The sequence below is a fragment of the Odontesthes bonariensis genome, chromosome 19 (genome assembly GCF_027942865.1).
Source record: "Odontesthes bonariensis isolate fOdoBon6 chromosome 19, fOdoBon6.hap1, whole genome shotgun sequence".
Taxonomy (NCBI): domain Eukaryota; kingdom Metazoa; phylum Chordata; class Actinopteri; order Atheriniformes; family Atherinopsidae; genus Odontesthes; species Odontesthes bonariensis.
The window spans coordinates 7,752,885-7,779,246 of record NC_134524.1 but is presented as its reverse complement, the minus strand read 5'-3'; the positions used below and the strand labels follow the sequence as shown (position 1 = coordinate 7,779,246).

Genomic DNA, 26,362 nt, shown 5'->3' with positions numbered 1-26,362 from the left:
TTTGCTCCTGGACATGCAGTTTGTTTTACAATATCAACAAAAGTATCTGTAGTGGGGGCGTTTTTCTGGAGCCAACATTTTGTGATGGCCTTTTTACCCTAAGAAGATAAATATCAGCTTTACTCGATCCATCTGGAATATTTCCAAGATAGAGAGTTAGGAATGATACATTGATGCTGAAACACAGAACCTTTGAAATTATATTTGCCCCTTCCCTCCAGAACATCTGGATGGGGGGGCAAGACCAAAAAACATGGGCCTGATCAGCGAAGACCTCTCCACATTCTCTCCAGCAGGCCAGTTGTGTGTTTGGACTTCTGCTTTGGAGTTATAAAGAAACAAATTAAGCTTTTCCAACAAGTTCAGGAGTTGTTTTTGCGGGTTTTTAACCCCTAAAATCAAAACTTTAAATAATTTTGCTCATATAGTAGAATGAACGCTGATAATATCAGTTTTATCCAGTAAATCTTATTTCTGTGTGATGTATCTTTTACTGTTTTTACTTTATGTTGATACCTTTTCTTTAAAGTGAGACGTTGTCGTATATACGTCCAACTCAATCATATGTTGTTTTCTGTAGTTCAGTTAAGCTTCTTATAACATCTCTTTAGTTCCCTGTTTTTTCTACTTAACTTGTGAAGGTGGAGTAATAAAGAAACAAATTAAGCTTTTCCAACAGAAGTCTCTCCAAGTCCAGGAGTTGGTGGAGGATGACTGTGTTTCCCAGGCTTTCAGCCACATGTCCTCTGTTATCACGACGTTCAACTCTTTTTCCCAACACTGTTTCACATAGTCTGTATTGTCCTTATTTAATGAGGTGATGCCGTGGTATAACTTGCTTATAAGTCCTTTAATATTCCCAGAGTTTTATCCATAAATATATGAATAACCACTTTTCAGCTTTTTACTAAAATAATCACAAAACTGTAAGTACCTGTAAAAGTCTTGCCCACCCAATCCATACATTTGACATAAATTGTTAAAGCCGTTAAGCTCCCATTTTTTAACAATTTTGCACACAGCAGTAACACCATAATAGGTCCATTGTTTATATCTATGATCTTGTAGTGCTGGTGTGAATTCAGGGTCATACGCTGGCCATCTTGGAGAAGTTCTTAACAAATGTAAAGTCATATTTAGGTTTGATTTCCATCTTGAAATGATGAAATGAAAGCAGCTGCAGTCCCTGATCGCCTTGTTAACGTGGCTCTGCAGCCCTCTCCTGCCCAGCACCAGCTGTTCCAGAGAACTCCATCATGAAGGGAAGCAACTTCACCCACGGAAGCAAGGTGACTTTCAGGTACCACCCGCGTCCCCCCCACAGTAACACGGTGTCATCGTGATGGAGGGTGATGGAACGAAAGGAAAAGCGATGACACGACTGCTGTTTGTTCCCCCGCAGCTGTAAGACGGGCTTCCTGCCTCAGATCCCCTACGACTTCCAGTGTCTGTCCAGCCTGAGGTGGAGCGGGACGCCACCCGTCTGTTACCCGCTCACCTGCGGGGGTCCGCCGACTGTGGAGCACGCAGACTACGTCTTCGACACAAACACGTACCTGTCCACCGTTAAATACACCTGCACTGAGGGATACAGGTATGGATCCTTTCACTTCTCAGTCAGTGGGGTCACATGGCACTGAAAGGATCGGATTATTGGCTAAAATACAATAAGAATTAGTTGAGTAATTATCCTTGGATATATTATATATAAGGTATACCAGATCCCAGATTGTGTGATTTATCATTCCGATGTAAACACCAAGATTATACCAGTTATACTCACTGTTTAAGGCAACAAATCCAGTGGCTTCATATTTAAGCTATGAATCAAGAATAAAAGTGTATAAACTGTCCCACTACTTAGAGAATTATGCGTCACTATGGCAAAAACATCCATTTATTCAGAGACTGTGGCATTAATCTATCATCCCAAAAGAGGTCTACTGTACATGGAGTTTGTGAATTAGATTAAATCAAGAGTTATCACTCAGTGGGGTTACATGGCACTGAAAGGATCGGATTATTGGCTAAATTACAAGAAGAATGAGTTGAGCAAGGGTAATTCTCCTTGGAAATATGGCAGAATGAATGGGATCAGAGGCACAAAGTGTGTCATACCCCGGTATGATAGGTGGCGCTGTACCCATTCCAGCTGTTGCTAATAGAGACACTTCCTGTTGACCTCTTCAACACCACCAACAACAACAACACCAAACTCAGGCATTGGAGAAAGATGGCGAACGCAGAGCAAGATGAAGCTACGTCCCTCTACATTTGGTCTGTGATGAGCTGCTTGTTGCACAAACTCGATGCCCAACGGAGCATTCTCCATCAGGTTGTTTGTTTCTTTCTGACGGCGACAACAACAGGAATATCGTCTCCTTTGACTTCCGGGTCACGACCCCGGGAAAACATCTGGAGCATGAACACAAAGTCTAATTCACCACGTGCTTCAGCGTCTACAAACACGTTTAATTTGACTGTCAACCGAGTTATCTCGGGGTCTTAATCCGATCGCGAGTAACTCGATTCGTCCCAATTAAGGTGTCTACATGAACTTAATAACATAGGCTGTGTTCGAAACCGCATATTTCTCCTACTACTCATACTACTCATACTAACTTTTTGAGTTAGTATGCGAGTTTGAGTAAGCGAGAAGTTCCCGGATGCATACTAGATTCTCTGAAATGTTGGGTATGCATCATGAGGTTACTACTCATACTCAAACTACCCAAGATGCAACGTAACGTGACGTCGCCGATCGTCATTTCCTGTCTAAACGGCAGTTTCAAGCTAGCTACAACGAGGGTAGGTTCACTTCCTGTTTTCAAAACAAAAGCACCAATTGTATCGTAATGGCTTTCCCTATGATAAAAGGCAACGGGTATTTTATTTTGGGAAAATAACCGGAAGTGCGTTGCTCACTGCGGCTAGCTTTAGTAGCTCCGAATTCGTGGGAACAAAATTGTAAATAGACGGTATTTTGTCAGGTTTTCAACACGTTGGGGATCTAAACGACTACTTTCTCGCCTGAAAATGTTTCAAATGTTGCTAAAGTTTACAGAGTTTAGAGCTTAAGAGAAATCAGCTTCAGGCCAGCTGATTTCGGCTCGGGCAGGAGCAAAATGCATTATGGGTAAACGCTCTGCATACTGTCTGATCGATGAGTATGCAGTATGGAAGTATGTAGTATGTAGTATGTAGTATGTGGTTTTCGAACACAGCCTCAGTCTTATTGTAAATTAGCCAATAATCTGATCCTTTCAGTGCCATGTGACCCCACTGAGTGAAATAAAGCCAAAATACAGCCATTCATAGTTGAATCTGTTAACTGCGGCGAGTGTCTGCACTAAGTGGTGTGTTGTTGCAGACCACAGGGCTCCATGGAGGTGGTTTGTGAAGCGACGGGGGACTGGAGCCGGCCCGTCCCGCGCTGCGTCAGCGTCCTGTGCGGCGAGCCGCCGGCGCTGACCGACGCTGTGATTGTGGGAGAGAACTATGACGTGGGAAACAAGGTGCAATACGTCTGCAAAGAAGGGTAAATGTGGATTTCAGTACTCGGCGAATACATATTTGACATGTTGATTAGAGATGCACCGATCAATCGGCCTCCGATTCAAAAAATAAATAAATAAATAAAATAAAGACTGTTTTATATCCAATCGGCCCCAATCTGTCGTAGCAGCTCAGAGCAAAACAGCTAAAAACTAGCAAGACTCAGGAAGAAAACACGTCGCTGATTTGGACTTATTTCACTTTGTGCCAGGATGACCCAAAACACGCTGTTTGTAATGCTTACAAGTCAAAAGAGTTAGTTAGTTAGCCGCGGAGGATCAACACCTAAGACATTTGGAACAACAAACTTAATACGCTACTTGGAAAAGAAGCACCTAGGTTTGTTTAGCGAATATAAGGAGGAAAAAATAAATCTGCTCAGGAGGCACTGTTGAAACTCTCACTCTATTTCTTATTTGTGATGTTTTATTCTTGAAAAGGGGGGTTATGATAGCATATAGCCTACCACTAGTTGTGGTTTTAATTGCAGTTATATAAGCAAAATGTTGTCTGGGAGAAGGGTACTCAAGCCAAACAAATATAGTGTCTATTATATGATTATAATTATTTCCTAGATAGAAAATAAGTATTGGAAAAAACGGTTTTGGCAGGTCAGACCTCCTTAAAAACCATAAATCGGTATCGGTGAAGAACAGCGGCGTCAATTCAGCCAAAGCTAAGGTATGGCAAGGTCACTATAGTCACATGACTACAGTATCAATCAATAAATATACAGGCCCAGAAAATAATCACCACAAAAGTCTGCTATGTAGCTTATCTGTGTGCAAATGCAGTCTCACTCACACCCTGCTAACATAACAATGGACTCGTCCCTGTCTCCCTGTTAGTATTACCATTAGCATTAGCTTTAGCGGCGGAGGTGCTGAAGTGGACAGCCTCGTTAACAGCCTGAATCCCGCCTTCACTACCTGGTCCTCCTTCCTCCGCCCCTGGGACAACATTGGACCCCTTTTTTTGGTGATAAATAAATCTAAAGTTTTCTGTTTCCTTTTCATATTTTACATTAATTAGCAAACAAAAATCCCGCTAATAACATCACAGGGCTCTCAAGTTTTCAAGTTTGCTTGGAGTGAGATTCGGGCGGGCCCGGGCCGTGTGCGCGGGGGGGTTTCTTTCGTTTTTTGGGGGGGTTGGGCTGGTCCCTTGCAGTATCCCATCGCCATAAACTAGCTACTTAAAGAACAAAGAAATTGTTTTATTTATACCAAAATCACAAATCTTCACTTTTACACTAAATTCTGCTATATTTTAAAATAAATTGTTTTAGGTATGCAAAGTCTCATGCAAAGTGTTGTTGTAAGTGTTTGTGGCAGATTTTGATGACTGATATTGGGGGCTCCCATTTAAAGCACAGCCATTTTCACACTCATGATGGATGACAGAGTTCCATTCAGAGCCAACGTGTTCCTGGTCTTGGTTTTATTGAGCCCCACCATGGAAAAAACCCTCTCTGCATCAGCATTTCAGTGTGGCAGAACCAGGGCTCTCAAGTCTCACGCAATGAACGTGAAACACACGCATTTCAACAGGTTCACACGCCACACATCCCATTTCTCACGCTGAGAAATTATCAACTTCGTCGCACAGAAATTCTAATGGCCGATACTATAAACGAGTCAATGGCAGGTTACTGTGCGCTCGTACAGCTCAGAATAGCTCTGGTACAGCGGTCTTGATTTAGCAACCCATCGGCAAATCACAAAATAGAATTTCTCGGCCAATCAGAAAACAGAATTTCTTGTTGCCGGGTGAGGTCTGAAATAGCTTAGCATATGTGCATTTATTAATAATATACATTTATTTCATGTACACATAAATATAATAAATACAAGTGAAAAACATTTCCAACATAATGACTGTTACCTGAATGTACAAAGTATTGTTGCATGATCACTTATACAACCTTTCATGTAGATGTGAAAAGGAGATTGACACCGGAGGGAATTGAACCCCATCCTGGTAAACCAGGAGTACCACTACCGGTATCTTTTGCTTTTTAACACTACATGAAAAGGTAAAGCAAAACCTGCATTAGGAACAGCATATCAGTGTGAGAATTTTATGTTTTACTGTGATTAACTACACTATATAATGTTGATGAAATGTGTATAATTAAATGGTCACATGTGTTTAGAATTGGGCTATAAAGTGGTTATGAATACACATATTACTTCAATGATGTCCTAATGCAGGAAACAAAACCTTTGTAAGCTATGCACAATAAAATTTTGACAGTTATAAACACTGACACCATCACTCTTTGTAGTTATTCAAAAATATTAAGTAACGCCTCATGATCACTAGAATATTAAATGATGGTATCAGTACTTACAATTTCTTAGTGATAAACAATAAATTCATTCATAATTTTAAACAGCAAATACATGTTACAATTGATTACAAACACAAAATACATTATGATATAAATATTGACAATATATACACATGTGCCTTTAATAATGATACATAATTATTTCATGTACACACATACATAATAAATACAAGTGCCAAACCTTCACAACATAAAATCATGCCATGTCCAAATTTACAACATCACCCTGGCCTCACACATGTAGAATTGGGTAAAGTTCTTGTCTGAATTCACACATTACCAGCAACGAAACACTATTGCCTCATGATCACTAAAATATGTGGGCACCACCGAAGCCTCTACATTATACTGAGTGGTTTTCACATATACGTGATCAATTAGCGTCCCCCTCTCTGTTGTGGGTTCTGTCACCAACTGGACATACCCTCTACTTGTAAGAAACTGGGAGATTGTTGATGATTTCAAAATGTCATCATTGAAATCTCCCATGACAGCAACTGTGTTACTCAGTGAATCGAGCCAAACAACCAACTGCCCTAGATTTTCCTTAAACAAAGAGATGGGATAAGATGGTGGTCGATAAACGACTGCCATGACTATGTTGTAACTAGCAAACCTACACACTACACATTCCAACGAGCACGAAGGTGCACGAGTGCTGTTCTGACAGCAAGCATCGATTGGTTTGGCTAACTTTTGCTAACTTTTTCTCATGGCGGATTCACAGGTAAGAAAATACCTTTCAACATCATAATGAACCGTTTAATAATGCTAGGTGCTAGCCAAGCTGGCTCTAGTTTAGCTTCCTGCCAAGCTTCTGGACGCGTAATTCGTTCACGGAGCAGGGTACGCGCATAGGGGGGGGGGGGGGGGGGGGGCAGATTGCAGTTTGATAGACGGCATCAGAATCCAATCATTGTGAACGGTCCGTTCAGTATGATTGGATACTGTTTTTCCTGGATTGTTCATTCTAGAGGCCACTAAAACTTTTCATATTTGTGTCAAAACTTTTAATTAATTGGTTGCAATGGGGGTGTGAAGAGTATTTCAAGCAATATGTAAAAAAAAATGCTCCAGAAAAAGAACCCCTACCCCACTTTTAAGTTTCTCCTCCCCCAAAGGAGTGTACGGTAAGTGTACATCCTTTCCTATACCAAATGTTGAATGGATTGTTGCCGCCTGCAAATTGAATGCTGCAATCCCTGTAGGAGCCATCAACAACACACATATGTTGTCTGGATGACGGCACGTCGGTGACAACAGCCTCATTGATTCGTACTGAATCGCCTTTATCAAATGACTCTTGCCAGTACCTGCACCGCCTGTAATAAATACATGCAACGGTGCAGGAGTTTTGCCATGTATCCTATCTAAACACCATTGCCTAACCTGATAAAAAACAGACATCTGGGTGTTATTCAGAGACCTAATTAAAGCCAAACCATCACTTCTACACATGACATTACTTCTCCTCTCTACATTTCTTGACTCTACACTTCCAGGCTGCAAATCTGGAATATCTTCAACATCCTCTACCAGTATCTGTTGCTGCTCTACTCTTTCCTCCAGACACTCTAAACGTTCTAGCTCCTGTTCTGGACACAGCTCACACCATGCATTTTCCACTAGTCCATCACAATCGATATTATTCCTAATCTTCTCTAAATGATGCAATACGTCTTACCGCAAAGCAAAGCGTAATAATGGTCAGTAATGCACTTTGCGGCTACAGCGGCTACAGCAGCTACAACTCCAGTCTTATTATAATCTGCCCTTTTACAGGTTAAAACCTGATGTTTAAACAACAACCTGTGGCAAACACAACACACAAAATCTGGTCCATCTCTGACTTTATCTAAAAGCTGCATAACAAAGTCAAATTGCAGGCGCTTTTCTTTCAACTGCTACCTATTCAGCTTCATACCTGCTGCAACACGCTGTTTATATTCAACATTTGCATACTGTGTTCTACTCATCTCCTTCTTCTTGGCTTGATACGTGACATTAGTCCTGGTCTTACTCATTTCCTTCCTCTTGGCTTGATACGTGACATTAGTCCTGTGCATGGTCTTACTCATTTCCTTCTTCTTGGCTTGATACGTGACATTAGTCCTGTGCATGGTCTTACTCATTTCCTTCTTCTTGGCTTGATACGTGACATTAGTCCTGTACAATGTCTTACTCATTTCCTTCTTCTTGGCTTGATACGTGACATTAGTCCTATACATGTTCTTACTCATTTCCTTCTTCTTGGCTTGATACGTGACATTAGTCCTGTACATGTTCTTACTCATTTCCTTCCTCTTGGCTTGATACGTGACATTAGTCCTGGTCTTACTCATTTCCTTCTTCTTGGCTTGATACGTGACATTAGTCCTGGTCTTACTCATTTCCTTCTTCTTGGCTCGATACGTGACATTAGTCCTGTACATGTTCTTACTCATTTCCTTCTTCTTGGCTTGATACGTGACATTAGTCCTGCACATGTTCTTACTAATTTCCTTCTTCTTGGCTTGATACGTGACATTAGTCCTGCACATGTTCTTACTCATTTCCTTCTTCTTGGCTTAATACGTGACATTAGTCCTATACACGGTCTTATTCATTTCCTTGACACTCTGTCTCTAGCCCCTTTCACACTGCGACCCGCTACCTTAGCGGGTCCAAATTGCACCTTCGACCCGCGTCGAGCAATGTGAACGCTTGGCGTGTTGGTGACCCGTGTCGCCAGAAGCCGAGTTCAGGGGGCGTTGCCTAGTGGCAGAGCGTCACACGAAACACATAAAATGCTGGGCGTGTACAATGACGTAGGCACAAGCCATGCGTCGGAGGTAGGGTTAAATACACCTGTGTGCATCAAATTTTTCAAACAAACGATGGCGGGACACCTTGAGAACTCGTTTTTGCAATTGTATATGCAGTTCATGGAGATGCTACTTTACAGTGCGTCTTGCTACGTGGGAAATCGTGCTCTCCCATCTTTCTCGCCAGCCCTTCCAGCAGAGGTCCATCCGTCCCCGACATGTGGCGGTAAATAACGTCCTCTGCTCGGAGGCTGAGGAGCTCGCGGACCTCCTTGTCTTCCCAGTTGGCCATATTAAAAAATGTCTCGAACTTGATGTAGGCTAAAACAGAGTAAAACTTGTCCTCACCTGTCGCTGTTGTTCTGAATCAGCTGTCCATTCTGTCTTTTAAACTCCTCACGTCACGCCCACGTCCGACCCGCGTCGATTGCGTTCACATCAAACTCGGCTCGGCAAAAAGACTAGGGTCCGACGCGGGTCGAAAGGCGAGTCGAGTTGACGCGGCAGCCCGGGTCGGCAGTGTGAACACAACAGCGGACACGCTAAATTCGCGAATTAAACGCGGGTTATTCGGCAGTGTGAAAGGGGCTTCTGTAACCTATATTTCAATTTACTCATAGCCTTGTGCTTTTCCTTATACAAACTATTTTGAGCATAACTTCTTTTACTTCTTTCCTTCTGGCTTTCCTTCCGCCAAAGCTTTCCTGAATATGTAAACACTCTTTGTCTTGCCTGTTCTGCAGGTTGCTCGTTAAATACATACGGTGTTTGGTGTCTGAAATTGTATCCATCACATGTCCGCACTTTACAATAACCATAACACGCCTGTGTTTCAGGCTGTTGAACACACACTACGTTTTCATAATGGTTACCATTGCAATTCTTTACATAAACTGCCTCTTTGGAGAATTGATGTTTGTGACAACCATATTCAAGCCAACGGTCATTGTGAAGAATCTTAAATTCTATTCTGAATTTAACAGGGAGCCAATGAAGAGAGCTAAAACTGGAGAAATATTATCTCTGCTGTTAGTTCTCATCAGAACTCTGGCTGCAGCATTTTGGATCAGCTGGAGGCTTTTCAGAGAATATGTGGGACAGCCCAATAATAAAGAATTACAGTAATCTAATCCTGAAGTAACACAAGCATGGACTAGTTTTTCTGCATCACTCTGAGACAAGATGTTCCTGATTTTAAAAATATTTACGAAGATGAAAGAAGGCAGTCCTAGAAACCTGTTTTATATGTGAGTCAAATGATAAATTCTGGTCAAAAAAGGTTTACATTATTCCACTATTTTATTTTCACCATCAAACTGTTCAACCAGGATTTCTGCAACTGGCTTTCGCCTTAACTTTAAAGCAAAATATTGCTTTAAAAATGTGAACAGAGATTTGTTCTAACCTTTTCACACTGATAAACACTCCTTTGCACTATTTCCTACCACTTAACCCTTGTATGGTCTTCACTTTTGGGACCCTCTGGTGTCCCTCAGAACAAATTGACCCGGGACATATTTGGGGCTTTAAAACAATTTTAACAATACATTTTATTTCATAAACCATTAACATATTGTCTTTATCTCAATTTCAAACAACTGAGATGATATATATGTTTAATGAATACAATCAGTCTCCACTAGAACACAATTAAAAATGGAAATGTGACTCCTCTTTTTGCCGTAAGCAGGCACGTGCAGTGGGAGGGCCAGAGGGTGCTGGAGCACCTGCCCCTTTGGTCCTTTATGCCCAGAGTAACCTTTTGCCAAAAGTTTTTTTTTTTTTACAAGTGTGTGTGAGGAAGTCTGTCTGTGTGGCCCAAAATAATAATGATACTACAAAATAATAATAATTTAGATCTACCCTCGGTCAATCACATAATCCACAGAAACTTGCCCTCACTGCCCTGACGTGCCCAGACCACTTGCCCTGCAGCTCGCAATGCTAAGCTGCTACAGACAGAGAGACCACAACTGACCATCTGATGAGTAGGTTTTGCAGCAATATTTGTTTGTTCACGCCACGGTGTATTCTTGCAAGATGACTGACAAAGTTAGTGAAGAGAGCAGCATCCTGTGTGTGTGCGTCTGACTCTGCAAACTCTCATAAGTAATAGCCGCTAATTAAGCACACACAGCGTACTGAGGGAGAAAAGTATTTCTGTATGCCTGTATGTATGGAATCTTTTTGTTTCTATATATTTCTTTTGTCATAGGCAAAGTGCATTGGAGAGATGTATAATTTTACTATCAAGTGAGTTGCAATGTTTTTCCTACATGTATGTTTATAGAGTTAGCGCCAGCTGTTGGTGCTTGGAAAAGTCTTTTTTTCCTCAACAATTCGTGTTTGATCGAACTCCTCCTACATATTTAATGCTAACAGCTCCAAACTTGGCCAGGTTACTCTTAAAACATGAGCTGAAAGAATCATGGAGAAACCTTTCCAAACTCTGAACAATGTGGGCGTGGCCAGGCGATAAAAATCATGTGATGTCGTTTGTGATATGAAAGCCTTATCATCATCGCAAAGTCATGAAACTTGGCACACACGTCCACCCTGACGTATGTATGTAAAGGGTATCGTGCGTGTGGGCAGAGCTGCAGCTCCAGCGTCCAGCGAATGCCCCAACGTACGCACATCCCAACATACGCACACCTCGGTCCCGCATACAGCTGCTTGCAGCTTTTTAGTTTTTATTCATTTTTACAAGTAAATATTAGCATTTTTGCTCAAAAGCTTCCAGATAACGTGATCAATTGACTCCAAATCAGTGTGGGATCATGTAACTACACTGGCTGCATGAGATACACCTTTTAATTTTGCATTTTATATCTTTATATCATAATTTTCAATAACTTTATACACTGTAGCTCATCTCTGCTTTAAATATCACATTTTTTAAATTTGATTTTATTTTGAAAACAGGAAGTTGGTACACCTGCAGTCGTCCTCTCCGTGTGTTTACTGTAAAGTCTGCAATACGAGTGTACTTGAAATGTTGGAGTGTTTTGCGAATGTCTGTCGAATATCCAACTTAAAACTAACCTCACTGAAGTGAGGACTGAGGGCTCGCCGTGTGCGTGGAGACTTAAATGAGGTATTTATAGATAAACGACTGGTAGGCTACATCTTCACTACATCAGTATGGGGGGAATTGATCATGCTGAAATTATTACTTATTTTATCCAGTCAGGCTGGAACACAAATAAAAAGCCTAGCCTGTTTTTTGCACAACCTTGTTGGTTAGGAGGTGATCACCGACTGTGGTGTGTGTGTGTGTGTGTGTGTGTGTGCAGGGTTCTCAAGTTTTCAAGTTTGCTTGGAGTGAGATTCGGGCGGGGCAGGGGCCGGGCCGTGTGCCCGGGGGGTTTCTTTCGCTTTTTTTTGGGGGGGGGGGGGGGGGCTGGTCCCTTGCAGTATCCCATCAACATAAACTAGCTACTTAAAGAACAAAGAAATTGTTTTAGGTATGCAAAGTGTTGTTGTAAGTGTTTGTGGCAGATTTTGATGACTGATGACTGATATTGGGGGCTCCCATTTAAAGCACAGCCATTTTCACAGTCATGATGGATGACAGAGTTCCATTCAGAGTAGAACGTAGATCGGGCCTAAAAAATCAAACCCGACCCTTTCCGAGCCCGTGCACACTGTGTCCGAGCCCAGCCCGGCCTGGCACATTAACTGTAATTATGAGCCCGAGACCGCTTTAAACCCGACCATTTCTTAATATGTGGGCCGTTATAGCTGACGCTGTCAACTACAATTTTGAGTTGTTTGAAGTGAACCACAGAAATTTGTTAACAATTATCTTGATGAACAATCCAACAAGGACGACACGTATAGCCTAAATCTGTGTTTATTCGTGATTGGATAGCGTACATAGCGTAGCATACATGGATCCGAATGAAGAGACTTAAAATAACAATGATGATAAACACAGAAAATAACCATGATGGACATCGAAGGCTGACTATCATCCTTTCTGCTATGGCAAGCCTGCTTCATGTGTCTGTTCATCGAAGAAGTACCCGTTTTTTTGCTATCATAAGTTAGCAGCATGCCACACTTGCTGCACTCCACAAAGCCGACACATACATTGTCACTACCCACGACTTGTTTAAAATACGTCCATACCTCCGACTTTCCTTCAAACTTGCTCACTTTTAATCCTCCCGTTTTTATTTTTTTCTTTACTTCTTCAGGCTCCATGCTGCACGCCAGCCAATTCAGCACAGCAGGGCAGGCTCGGTGTTACGCTTGCCAGTGGAGGAAAACTGCTCATGACACATAGCCTTTTGCAATTTCGTAGTCTGACTTGTGCAACTTTGTAGCTATACATTTAGAATAATGTCTATATAGAATATTTCGTCTAATTATTACATAATTTTGCCCGTACCAATTAAGCTAATAGTGATTTTAAAAAAAAATAATAATAATTCAGAGCCAACATGTTCCTGGTCTTGGTTTTATTGAGCCCCCCCATGGAAAAAACCCTCTCTGCATCAGCATTTCATTGTGGCAGAACCAGGGCTCTCAAGTCTCATGCAATGAGCGTGAAACGCACGCATTTCAACAAGTTCACACGCTCACCATTTGCCGATGGGTTGATTTAGCAACCCATCGGCAAATCACAAAATAGAATTTCTCAGCCAATCAGAAAAGAGAATTTCTTGTTGCCGGGTGAGGTCTGAAATAGCTTTCAGCTGCAAGCACGCGTGCAGAAGTTGTAGACGAGCTGGAGGGGGAAGAGAACCGTCAGGATCATCAGCAGGTCATATCTTCATTTATTTGAATCTTTTATTAGTTACTATAGTTTTCCTACTCTTTGTAAAAGACCAATACCTGCCGATTAAAGCAGGGCTCTCAAGTCTCACGCAATGAGCGTGAAACACACGCATTTCAACAAGTTCACACGCCACACATGCCATTTCTCACGCTGAGAAATGATCAACTTCGTCGCAGAGAAATTCTAATGGCCTATACTATAAACGAGTCAATGGCAGGTTACTGTGCGCTCGTACAGCTCAGAACTATAGCTCTGGTACAGCTAAGCTATTTCAGACCTCACCCGGCAACAAGAAATTCTGTTTTCTGATTGGCTGAGAAATTCTATTTTGTGATTTGCCGATGGGTTGCTAAATCAAGACAGCTGTGGAAATGGCATGTGTGGCGTGTGAGCGTGTGAACTTGTTGAAATGCGTGTGTTTCACGCTCATTGCGTGAGACTTGAGAGCCCTGACATCAGCATTGACCTCCAGGCTTCGTCATCTCGTGGGAGGAGGGGGGGGGGCTGGGAGATACCACATTTCAAAAGGGGATACAAGTGTTGGGGAAGATGATACTGAGATAAATTGATTGTGTTGTTCAGAATTTCAAGTGAAGTTCATTTATATGTATTAAATAATAGAATAATCAATACAAATTGACACATAGTAATTCCATAATTAAAAAAAAAAAAGAAAAACGAACATTTTAATTTTCCCCTGGAGCCAAGGTGTGGTAGCTGCCATACCTTGACATACCCAATTGACGCCCATGGCCAAGAATTTTGCAATCGGTGCATCTCTAATGTTGATCGCTGTTATTAAACGATGAAACATGTTTAAAGATATGTTGGTTTATCTGTCCGTGTCCTCTTCACGTGCAGTTACACTCTGATCGGCCCAGAGACCAGAGAATGTCTCCCAACTGGCCAGTGGAGCGAAGGCTTTCTCCAGTGCGTCCCTCGCTCCTGCGGCCCGCCGCCCGCCGTCGACCACGCCGTGCCCCACGAGACCCACAAGCTCTACGGAGACACCGCCAGCTACTACTGCACCGACGGCTACACCGCCAGCAACAACTCGAAGCTGATCTGCAACGCTCAGGGCGTGTGGGCGCCGCCCGACGGCCTGGAGACTCCTCTCTGCATCGCAAACTTCTGCCTTCGTCCTCCCGACTTGCTCCACGCCATCTTGGATTCGGTCAGTAAACCCAAATACGCCAGCAACACGGAGGTGAGCTTTAAGTGCGAGGAGGGCTTCATGCTCAACACCACGGCCACACTCAGGTGCCTGATGGGAGGGGCGTGGGAGCCCTCGCCGTTCGACATCGGCTGCGTGCCGGTGAGGTGCTCCAGGCCCGAGAGCATCGACCGGGGCTATGTGAGGGGGACCAACTACAGTTTTGGAGCTATGGTGGCGTACAGCTGCGAGAACGGCTACCTGATCCGAGGGGAGAAGCGGAGGACCTGCAAGGCCAACGGAGAGTGGGGAGGAGTCCTGCCGACCTGCGTGCCGGTGTCCTGCTCGGCCCCTCCAGCGCTGAAGAACGGATACATTCAGGTGGGCCTCGAAAGCAGAATCTAGACTTTAATCCAGTGATAATCGCTATTTCTTTCACCAGAGCCACATTGGCAGCAAAATCAAGGGAAGAGCCACTTTTACCACAACATACTAAGTTCCCCTTTTGCAAATATGCATTTCTACATATAAAACATCCCACAAAAAAAGAAACAACACAGCCAATACATTTTCAATTCAGACCACATTTACCTTATTACTGGCCTGCATGTCCTCGACTTTCTTCATCTTGTATTTGTAGTTTGTTGTTGTAATCATAGTGAGACATTCAAGGTGAGCATGGTTTTTGTGCTGGTTTTTGCCCTTTTTTATTAAAAACCGATCCATTGTGCCTGCATCTCGCAGTACACCCGACGTTTGCCTGCTCGTCCCCTCTCTGGCGTCTTCATGCTGATTTTCGTTTGTTTTTTGTGTAATAACTACACAATAACTTTCTGTGTTTTCTGTTTTATCTGTTTTATCTGTTTTATGTTTTTTGTGTTTTATGTGTTTTGTTGTTTTATGTTTTCTGTTTTTTGTGTTTTTTGTGTTTTATGTGTTTTATGTTTTAAGTGTTTTGTGTTTTAAGTGTTTTGTGTTTTTTGTGTTTTCTGTTTTGTGTGTTTTATGTTTTAAGTGTTTTGTGTGTTTTATGTGTTTTTTGTGTTTTATGTGTTTTATGTTTTGTGTGTTTTATGTTTTAAGTGTTTTGTGTGTTTTATGTGTTTTTTGTGTTTTATGTGTTTTATGTTTTAAGTGTTTTGTGTTTTTTGTGTTTTCTGTTTTGTGTGTTTTATGTGTTTTCTGTGTTTTATGTGTTTTATGTTTTAAGTGTTTTGTGTTTTTTGTGTTTTCTGTTTTGTGTGTTTTATGTTTTAAGTGTTTTTATGTTTTGTGTGTTTTATGTGTTTTATGTTTTGTGTGTTTTATGTGTTTTTTGTGTTTTATGTGTTTTATGTTTTAAGTGTTTTGTGTTTTTTGTGTTTTCTGTTTTGTGTGTTTTATGTGTTTTCTGTGTTTTATGTGTTTTATGTTTTAAGTGTTTTGTGTTTTTTGTGTTTTCTGTTTTGTGTGTTTTATGTTTTAAGTGTTTTTATGTTTTGTGTGTTTTATGTGTTTTTTGTGTTTTATGTGTTTTATGTTTTAAGTGTTTTGTGTTTTGTGTGTTTTATGTGTTTTTTGTGTTTTGTGTGTTTTATGTTTTAAGTGTTTTTATGTTTTGTGTGTTTTATGTGTTTTATGTTTTGTGTGTTTTATGTGTTTTTTGTGTTTTATGTGTTTTATGTTTTAAGTGTTTTGTGTTTTTAGTGTTTTCTGTTTTGTGTGTTTTATGTGTTTTCTGTGTTTTATGTGTAAACTGCCCTTTTTATGCTCCTGTAGGTAAGAGGTCGTTACACTTTCAACAACAAGGTGACGTATGCCTGCAACGCCGGATACAAACTGTTCGGTCGACGGGAGCGTGAGTGTCAGGCCAACCGACAGTGGTCCAACAACGACCCCCCCATCTGCGTCCTGCTGACCTGCGACCCTCCTCCCGACATCGCACACGGACACTACGAGGGCTCCGAGTTCCAGGTGGGCCGCAAAGTGGAATACGTCTGCGATGAAGGTTACGAGCTGGCCAGGGACGCTATCTGGACCTGCCTGAAGGACGGGAGGTGGGACAAGACCAGGCCTCCGCTCTGCTCTCCGGTCAAGTGTCCCGAGCCGCCGCTGGAGGAGAACCACCTGGTGCTGAAGGGCCTGGACTCTGAGAGCGGCACAGTGGAGCTGTCCTGTGAGGAAGGATACGTCCTGGAGGGGGCTCACTTCCTCCGCTGCACGCCGTCTCAGGAGTGGAACGACACGTTTCCAGAGTGTAAGCGAGTGTTCTGCGGGCCGCCGCCCGAAGTGTCGTTCGGCGGGCCTTCCTCCGCCTCCCCGCCGTTCCCCTTCGGCTCGGTGGTGACCTACACCTGCATGAACGGCTTCAGTTTCAGAGAAGCCGACTCGGCGTCCTGCCTGGCCAGCGGGCAGTGGAGCAGTCCTTACCCAGAATGCATCCCGGTCGAATGTCCTCAGCCTGTGGAGATCTCTAACGGCATCGTTGATGTCCAGGGTCTGATGTACCTCAGCAAAGCGCTGTACAGCTGCAGGACCGGATATAACTTAGTGGGCAACTCCACCGTCCTGTGTGGAGAGAAGGGACTCTGGATCGGTGGCGTCGCCTCCTGCCGCCCCATCGAATGCTCGGTTCCCAAAGAGATCGCCAGCGGGAAAGTGTCTTACAGAAAGCTCCAGTTCGGCCACAGCGCCGCCTACTCATGTCACCGTGGTTACCGCCTCCAGGGGCCGGAGGCGCTGAAGTGTCGGGCCAACGGGGAGTGGGACTCGGAGCCCCCCGTCTGCGTGCAGATATCCTGCACTCCGCCCCAACCGATCGACAACGGCTTCGTGGAGGGCCAGGATCACAGTTTCGGGGTCACCATTTTCTACAGCTGCTTTCCAGGCTTCCAGCTGGTGGGCCAGGACCACCTCACCTGCGAGGAGTCCGGCTGGTCCACCTCCACCCCCGTGTGCGTGCCCTCAGACTGCGGCCTGCCGCCTCACATTGACTTTGGAGACTACGTCAGGGTGACGGAGGCGTCAGGACCTGCTTCTAAAGACCTGGATCTGAACTTCCTGCACAGGAGCCTGATCGAGTATCGCTGCCACAAAGGTTACGACGTCACCCGCCACACCCGGCTGGTGTGCCAGGAGGACGGCGGGTGGAACGGGACGGCTCCATCCTGCGTCCCCGCGGAGTGCGAGTCGCCGCCCAGTCCGGAGCACGGCCGGGCGAACGTGACCGACTCCTCGCTCGGCAGCACGGTCACTTACTCCTGCGAGGAGGGATACGAGCTGCAGGGGGAGCCGGTGAGGCGGTGTGTGTCCGGCCAGCTGTGGACCAGCGACGCCCCCGTGTGCCAGCCGGTGTCCTGCGGGGATCCCGGCGCTGTCGCCAACGGCACGGCTCACGGAGGGGGTTTCGTTTATCCTGAGGTTTTGCACTTTGAGTGCGATCCTGGATTTGTCCTGCAGGGCGGTGACACCATCGCCTGCCAGGCAGACGGGAGGTGGAACGGGCCGAAGCCCCAGTGTGAGCCCGTGTCCTGTGGTCCACCTGAAATCCCCGACGATATCACCTTTGAAGGCAGCGAGTACACCTTTAACAGTGAAATTGAGCTCTCTTGTCAGCCCGGTTTCACCTTAAAGGGGAAGTCTACGAGCGTCTGCCAGGCGGATGGCAGCTGGAGCCACGTGGCTCCTTCTTGTGTGCCGGCCCGCTGCGGGAAACCCTCCCCGATCCCTCATGGGCACGTTTTGGGGTCAGAGTTCGGCTACAACAGTAAAGTGAAGTATGAGTGCGATGAAGGGTACAAGCTAAATGGAGACCCCACGCTTGTTTGTCAGTCAAACGGACTTTGGAGCAACCCGCCGCCGCTCTGTGACGCCATCAGCTGCGACCCGCCTGAAGACATCAGCCACGGCTTCCTGAACGGCTCCAGCTTCAGCTACGGCGACGTGGTGGAGTACGTCTGCTTCGACGGCTACGACGTAGTGGGGGACCCCGTCCTGCGGTGCTCCGATCGGGGCGTCTGGGTGGGCTCCGTGCCCCGGTGCCAGGCCTGCCTCTGCGCCCAGCCGGAGGTTAAATTTGGGACGGTTCTCGGCAGTGACCGCGCCTGCGGGGACCGAGTGCGCTTCCAGTGCGATGAGGGCTACAAGCTGCTGGGCCCCCCCCAGGCGGTGTGTGAGAAAGGAGGGGTGTGGGGCCCCGGGGTGCCCGTGTGTGGCCGCGGCAGGTGCAGCGTGGCCCCGCCTGCTGTTCCTAACGCAGTTCTGCAGGGCGGCGTGGCCACCTTCCCAGACAGAGCCGTGTACAGGTGTCGGCCTGGCTTCCAGCTGAAAGGGTCCCCGCTCCTCTCCTGTGGGAGAGACGGCCGGTGGGGGGAGCCCAGGATGCGCTGCGAGCCGGTGAGCTGCGGGAACCCGCCGGCAGTCGCTCACGCTCAGGTGGTGGGAGACGCCTTCACCTTCCCCAACCGCATCACATACAGGTAAACACTCTGGCTGCGTTCGAAACCGCATACTACATACTACGCACTACATACTACATACTACATACTACTATACTTGAAAGTACATACTACATACTACATACTACTATACTTGAAACTACATACTACTATACTTGCAAACTGCATACTACATACTACATATTTTAAAACTGCATACTACATATTACATACTACATACTTGTAAACTGCATACTACATACTGCATACTTCCATACTACATACTGCATACTCATCGATCAGACAGTATGCAGAGCATTTACCCACAATGCATTTCGCTCCTGTCCGAGCCGGCCTGAAGCTGATTTCTCTTAAGCTCTAAACTCTGTAAACTTTAGCAACATTTGAAACATTTTCAGGCGAGAAATTAGTCGTTTAGATCCCCAACGTGTTGAAAATCTGACTAAATACCGGCTGTTTACTATTTTGTTCCCACGAATTCGGCGCTACTAAAGCTAGCCGCAGTGAGCAACGCACTTCTGGTTATTTTCACAAAATAAAATACCCGTTGCCTTTTATCATAGGGAAAGCCATTAGGATATAATTGGTGCTTTTGTTTTGAAAACAGGAAGTGAACCTACCCTCGCTGTAGCTATCTTGAAACTGCCGTTTTGACAGGAAATGACGATCGGCGACGTCACGTTACGTTGCATCTTGGGTAGTTTGAGTATGAGTAGTAACCTCATGATGCATACCTAACATTTCGGCGAATTTAGTATGCATCCGGGAAAAAAGTCAGTATGAGTAGTAGGAGAAGTATGCGGTTTCGAACACATTCTCTGACTACCTCTGAAGAGGGTTTAAATGTAAATGTACTTTATTTATTCAGCCCTTTAGAGACAATCTTTACGGTGTACCAAAGTGCTTTACAGTTCACACTGTGTGGCCTGGATCAAGCATAAAAACTTTCCAGGACTGTTGTAGTCTCAGTTGTTTTTGTAATCTCTCAGTTTTGTCAATAATTGAACCAAATTCTTTTCATTCTTTTCAAAAATAAGAAGAATTCAACCCTGAGAAACATTTTAGATCGAGGTTTTAGAGGAAGTCGTTCTTGAAGCATCAACTCGGTTGTTTTAAAGTCGGAGAATAGTTGTTGCTTTTTTCACCTGAGGGCTGTTTTTTATTTGAGCTGAATCCGGGCGATAATGAGAAATGTGTTGCAGGAGCACAGAAAGAAACAGATGCTGTAGTTATTACACATGTAAATGAACTTTATTTATACTTTAAAGACAATCCTTACGATGTACCAAAGTGCTTTACAGCAGGTAATAAATAAAGAGAAGAATAAGTAAAAACAAATAAAAACAATAAAAGAACAGTGAAAGCAATAAAATAAGATAAAAGTGTCATCATACTACTGGGTATTAAAAGCAATCCTAAATAAGCAGGTTTTTAGCCTAGATTTGAAGAGGCCCAGGTCAGAAATAAGACGCAGCTGGACGGGGGGCTTATTCCAGAGCCTGGGGGCAGCTTTGGGAAAAGGCTCGCTCACCCCAGGGTTTGTGTTCTGACCTGGGCACTTCCAGCAGAAACTGATCTGTTGACCTCAGAGCTCTACCAGGACTGTTAAAAGCTCAGATAAATACGACGGGGCGAGGCCGTTAAGAGCTTTAAAAACAAACATTAAAAGTTTAAAATCAGTTCTATAAAAGGACAGGAAGCCAATGGAGGGAGTTAAGAACAGGAGTGATGTGCACACGTCTGATAGTGTTGGTCGACATAAAGTGCGATGCAATCGTCTGACTTTGAACTTAAAGACATTAGAAAACACACACTGACATTTATCTCAGGCTTTTGACTCTCTGCAGTTTGAACGTATCGTTGAATCATTCAGTCGCATCACAGAGCGCGTCTCCTCCTCTCCAGGTGTGAGGACGGGTACAAACCGGCCCCACAGGCGGCGTCTCTGTCCTGCCAGAGTGACGGCACCTGGTCCAAACACGCCATCCAGTGCCGCCCCGGCCCCTGCCTGCTGCCCAACAACACCTCCACCCCCCGCCTGCTGATCAGCGGGAAGGAGCTGACTCCTCCCGGGGGAACCATCGCCCTCTCCTGCCCTCCTGGCTTCTACCTGCAGGGGTCAGCGCTGGCAGAGTGTCAGGTAGGACCATACATGTATAAAGTACTAGCGATTCAGACTTGAGTAGAAGTACAAGTACTCTATCAATAAGTGACTTGAGTAGAAGTAGAAGTGCTCTTTAAGCACCGTACTTAAGTGGAAGTACTAAAGTATTAAACATGTTTTGTACTTAAGTATTGCAAGTAGTTTATTTTTAAAATTACTACTCAAGTACTGAAAGTAAAAGTAAAAGTATTGTGTAATGTAGTTATTAAAGAAATCAGTCGAAAGTTTGAAAATCAAATTGTTTATATTATTCAAAATGTTTGGCTGTAACAGCAGTACAGCGGAATGTACAAGAATGTTTTTTTTTATGTATGTTTGCGTGTTTGTATGCGTGTGGGTGTGTTTGTGCATGAATGACTGTACGTTTTTATGTGTGTGTGTGCGTTTATAATAACGAGTAACGATGCAGCACATTAAAAAAATGTATTGGAGTAAAAGTACTAAACTCATTGAAGTAAAAGTGGAAGTAGGAGAAAAAAATAATTCTCCAGTAGAGTACAGATACAGCATTTTAGTACTTAAAGTGATACTCCGGAGTAGATTCACCCTGGGGTCATTTGAGCCGTGACATCCAGCCAAGTAGCCCACCCGAAGTTTTTTCGATATTGGCTGAACATCAGCTGAGTTATTGAGTTATCCCGGATAGCTTAGTACAAGGGTTAATGGATCCTGGTCCGTATCTCCAAAATTACCACACTAAAATCACATGCCATGACACCAAACTTCTACAGGAGTACAAATATGGTCTGTACTCACAAAACGATGCATTTGGAAGTTTGAAAATAGTCCAGGAGTTTATTATTATCAACACAAGCCTGATAGCTTCTCTGCTGCTAAAGCTGCGTCGACGTCACTTCCTTGATCTGGGAGCTTCAAAGTAAGATGAGGGTTGATCTACTACTGTAGACAACAAAGTGAGGCTGCTCAATTTCTCCATTGATAAAATAATTTCACAACTCTACAACATAAAAATTCATAAAAAAAGCATGTAGAATATAGCATATACTTTGTTGTCTACAGTAGTAGATCAACCCTCATCTTACTTTGAAGCTCCCAGCTCCCTGAAGTGACGTCGATGCAGCTTTAGCAGCAGAAAAGCTATCAGGCTTGTGTTGATAATAATAAACTCCTGGACTATGTACAAACTTCCAAATGCATCGTTTGGTGAGTACAGACCATATTTGTACTACTGTAGAAGTTTGGTGTCATGGCATGTGATTTTAGTGTGGTAATTTTGGAGATACGGACCAGGATCCATTAACCCTTGTACGAAGCTATTCGGGATAACTCAGTAACTCAGCTGATGTTCAGCCAATATCGAAAAAACTGCGGGTGGGCTACTTGGCTGGATGTCACGGTTCAAATGACCCTAGGGTGAATCTACTCCGGAGTATCGCTTTAAGTAGAGTAGTGAAGTAGTTCTACTTTGTTACTATACATCTCTGGGTAGGACTGACTCATGAAGACATTCCTCCCTGTTAGAAAGACGCCAAAGTAATGTCTTCTTCTCTTCTCTTCTCTTCTTCTTCTCTTCTATGTGTGATAAGGTGGGTGGAGGCTGGGCTCCGAGCATCTCGACCGTTTCCTGTGACTCGGTGGAGTGTGGGAAACCGCTTCCTCTTCTTAACGGTGTCATCGAGGGCGACAGCTACAGCTACGGAGACTTTGTCCTGTACTCCTGCCTGCCTGGATTTTACATGAAGGTGCTGCTCACACAGCCGAGTTTTCTTTTCTAGAGTTTGATAAGTGAACACTGACGCAGAGTTGCAGTCGTTAAAAGGACTCATATGCCGAGTTCTATGCAAATGGAGGCACGCTGTCATTTGCATGTCATTTAAAGCCTTTATTTAATTGGAATTAGCTCAAAAATGCAAAATGTGAAGGTTTCCTTTAACCGTAACATCAATTCTTAAAGAAACGATGCAAAATCTCAGCTTTAACACTCGTTTTCTTTGAAAACATGGTCCTTTTGTTGGATAGTGGCTTTAAGAAGTCATAAAACTCTCCTCCACTAGAGGCACGCTATCGTTTGCATGTCATTTAAAGCTTTTATTTACTTGGAATTAGCTCAAAAATGTCAAATGTGAATGTTTCCTTTAACCGTAACATCAATTCTTAAAGAAACTATGCAAAATCTCAGCTTTAACACTCGTTATTCTTTGAAAACATGGTCCTTTAGTTGGATAGTGGCTTTAAGAAGTCATAAAACTCTCCTCTGCTGTGCTTTTAAACAACTGACTGGCCACACTTAGCTAATGGCTAACAATCAGATTACAGAAAGTCACGTGACTTCACCTCAGAGGGGAATAGGAGTGTGTGGTCACAGAGCCAACAGAAAGAGCTGAGTCACTCTTCCTGATACACTGATACCCACTCAGCTCGCTCACTTTGAATACTTACACAATGAGGGCCTGTAAATGCACACAGAGGACCAGCTATGCAGTTAGATAGCACTCAGCTTTGTAAGAAAAAAAGGCTGATTAGCCTCAGCCTGCAGTGGGAGATATATGAACTGCATCCTGTTTCATGCCGCGGTGCAGATCGATACTGGGGTGGGTCGGCTCTGTGCTGTGCTTTGCTCATCGTGCTTTTCTTGCTTTTTCTCTCAGGGGGACTCTGTCCAGACCTGCCAGGGAGACAAAACGTGGAGTGGCACGCAGCCAGTGTGTGTTGGTAGGTTTGTGTGCACGTAAAGACACAGAGAGGTCTGAAATATTGAAGAATATTTCAGTTATTAGTGCTGTGAAAACACTGAGAGAGACTCAGACTAATGAAAACACGGCCCACAGAAATGTGCTTCCAGTCACTTCGTTCAGTCAGGGCAAACCAAGCAGACCTATTATTAAATCTGACAGAGATGCTCACTATTTTTTTAACAAGAGCCACATTGGCAGAGCAAAATCAAGGGAAGAGCCACTTTTACCACACAAATATGCATTTCTACATATAAAACATCCCACAAAAAAAGAAACAACATAGCCAATACATTTTCATTTAAGACCACATTTGCCTTAATACTGGGATGGGCGGAAGCTGGCGTGCATATCCTCGACTTTCTTCATGTTGTATTTGTAGTTTGTTGTTATAATCATAGTGAGACATTCAGCATGAGCATGGTTTTTGTGCTGGTTTTTGCCCTTTTTTAATTAAAAACCGATCCATTGTGCCTGCATCATCACGCTAAAGGAGCTAGCGTGCTCTGCGGTCAAGTGTGAGGTGGTTTAAGCGGGCTGCGTTGCCAGGTTTAACAGTGTGCCCCCCTTTAGGAAACACCATTAAGCCTTAATTAATACTTAATAAAAATACTTAATACTACAAAAACGAAAACTTAATAAAAATACTTAATACTGTGCAGTATTCGCTGTGTGTTATTTGAAAAAATTTATTGTTATTGTTACCATATTGTTATAAGCTACTATGCGAGTGCGAGCCGCCAATTAAAGCTTGAGGAGCCGCATGTGGCTCGAGAGCTGCGCAATGAGTGTCTCTGTTCTATACTATAGAGTCATTTCTCTAACTCCTATTCTGTTTATTAAAAGTGAGTCTAATTCCAGCTGTGTAACGTCTGTTAAAATCTGTTAAAAAAACGGAAATTCAAATTAGTCAAGTAGCTCAAAAAATTATTAATATTTACAATGATTGTATATTAACAACAACAATAATAATACCAATTCTAATAAAAAATATTACTACTAACTAATAATAATAATAATAATAGTAAAAATAATAATAATAAATGACTAAAACAAAAATTTTAATAAAAAAATTAAATTACATTTTTTTTAAAACAATTAAAAAATAAAAATAAAAACATTTTTTAAAAATTTTTTTAAATGTTTCTATTCTGTTTATTAAAAGTGAGTCTAATTCCAGCTGTAACGTTTAAAAAAAGGCCTTTAAATTCAAAGTATTGGGACGTTCACCATGACTTCTCTTATTGTTTTCTAACTTTTCTAACACCTTTGCACCCGTCCACCCTCACCTGCAGCCTCCTCTGCACACCCCTGCGGGCCTCCCCCCACAGTGAAGAACGCGCAGCTCCGGACCACCGGAGGGACCCCCCCGCACAGCGTGGGCTACCTGTGCGGCGCCGGGCTGCAGCTCGTCGGCCCGGACACTCTCACCTGCCTGGCCAACGGCACGTGGAGCCCGCCGGCCCCCACGTGTGAAGGTGTGGAGCGCACACGTCTGGCTTTGAAGGGAAAGATTAAACTGGGTTTAAATTCCTCTCCTTTAACGTCTCTCCTGTCAGTGGCCGGAGGCTGCGAGAGCCCCCAGCAGCTGCTGCACGGTAAAGTGCAGGAGCACCACCTGAACACCGGGCGGGCGCTGGAGTTCCAGTGCGACAAAGGCTACAACCTGGTGGGGGATCAGCTGGTGGTGTGCATGGGCAGCAACACCTGGAGCTCCACTTTCCCCACCTGCCAACGTGAGGAATCTCCAGCTCTCACACACACGGAAATAAAACCTTTTCACAGCTGTAGCAAGCCTGGAGATGTGTCAAACACTTGCAACACAGGCTGTGGAGAGATTCTTTGCAACATCAGAGTTTCTTAATCAGTTTTGCGTCATTGGCTGTGACCATCTGTTATTCACGGTGTCTTCTGTAAGGTTTCACAGATGTGCGAGTCGTATTTCTGGATGTTTCAGATGTGAAACAATTAGTTTGAGTCATTTTTCAAGCGAAGTTTGAGACGTTTTCCGGCTCCAGTTCCTGATAAAACCAGATTATCAAATATCTTTAGGCTGTTTTCCTGTCCGATAGAACCAAATGAATGTTTGATTTCAGCATAATTAAACCTATAAAATCTTTTCTGCTTACATTCTTATTTGTACATTAAATGATTGGTGAGAATAAACCGTTGACCTCCCATATCAGACATCAAGAGGAAAACAAACAGATTTGATTACGTCACAGTGAATTAGATCAAATCAAATCAAATTTATTTGTACAGCACATTTCATGTACAAACAGTTCAAAGTGCTTCACATGAAATAAAAGCATTGCAGCAGGGAGTAGAAGAAGCATTAAAAATACATAAAAGAATATAAAGAGACACAAATAAAATCATTTAAATGAATTTAAAAACAAGCAACAGTCCAGATAAGTT

General features: G+C 43.6%; 1 protein-coding gene across 1 annotated transcript in view; it reads left to right on the top strand.

Annotated features, from left to right (window-relative positions):
- The window catches only part of svep1 (sushi, von Willebrand factor type A, EGF and pentraxin domain containing 1), a 149,400-nt gene that overhangs the window by 113,862 nt on the left and 9,176 nt on the right, over nt 1-26,362 (top strand). The window contains exons 34-43 of the mRNA XM_075451446.1: nt 1,216-1,300; nt 1,403-1,594; nt 3,371-3,538; nt 14,360-15,032; nt 16,410-19,108; nt 20,993-21,227; nt 22,799-22,954; nt 23,861-23,924; nt 25,240-25,422; nt 25,504-25,680. Coding sequence (XP_075307561.1) covers nt 1,216-1,300; nt 1,403-1,594; nt 3,371-3,538; nt 14,360-15,032; nt 16,410-19,108; nt 20,993-21,227; nt 22,799-22,954; nt 23,861-23,924; nt 25,240-25,422; nt 25,504-25,680 — 4,632 coding nt within the window. The remainder of the gene's footprint in view (nt 1-1,215; nt 1,301-1,402; nt 1,595-3,370; nt 3,539-14,359; nt 15,033-16,409; nt 19,109-20,992; nt 21,228-22,798; nt 22,955-23,860; nt 23,925-25,239; nt 25,423-25,503; nt 25,681-26,362) is intronic.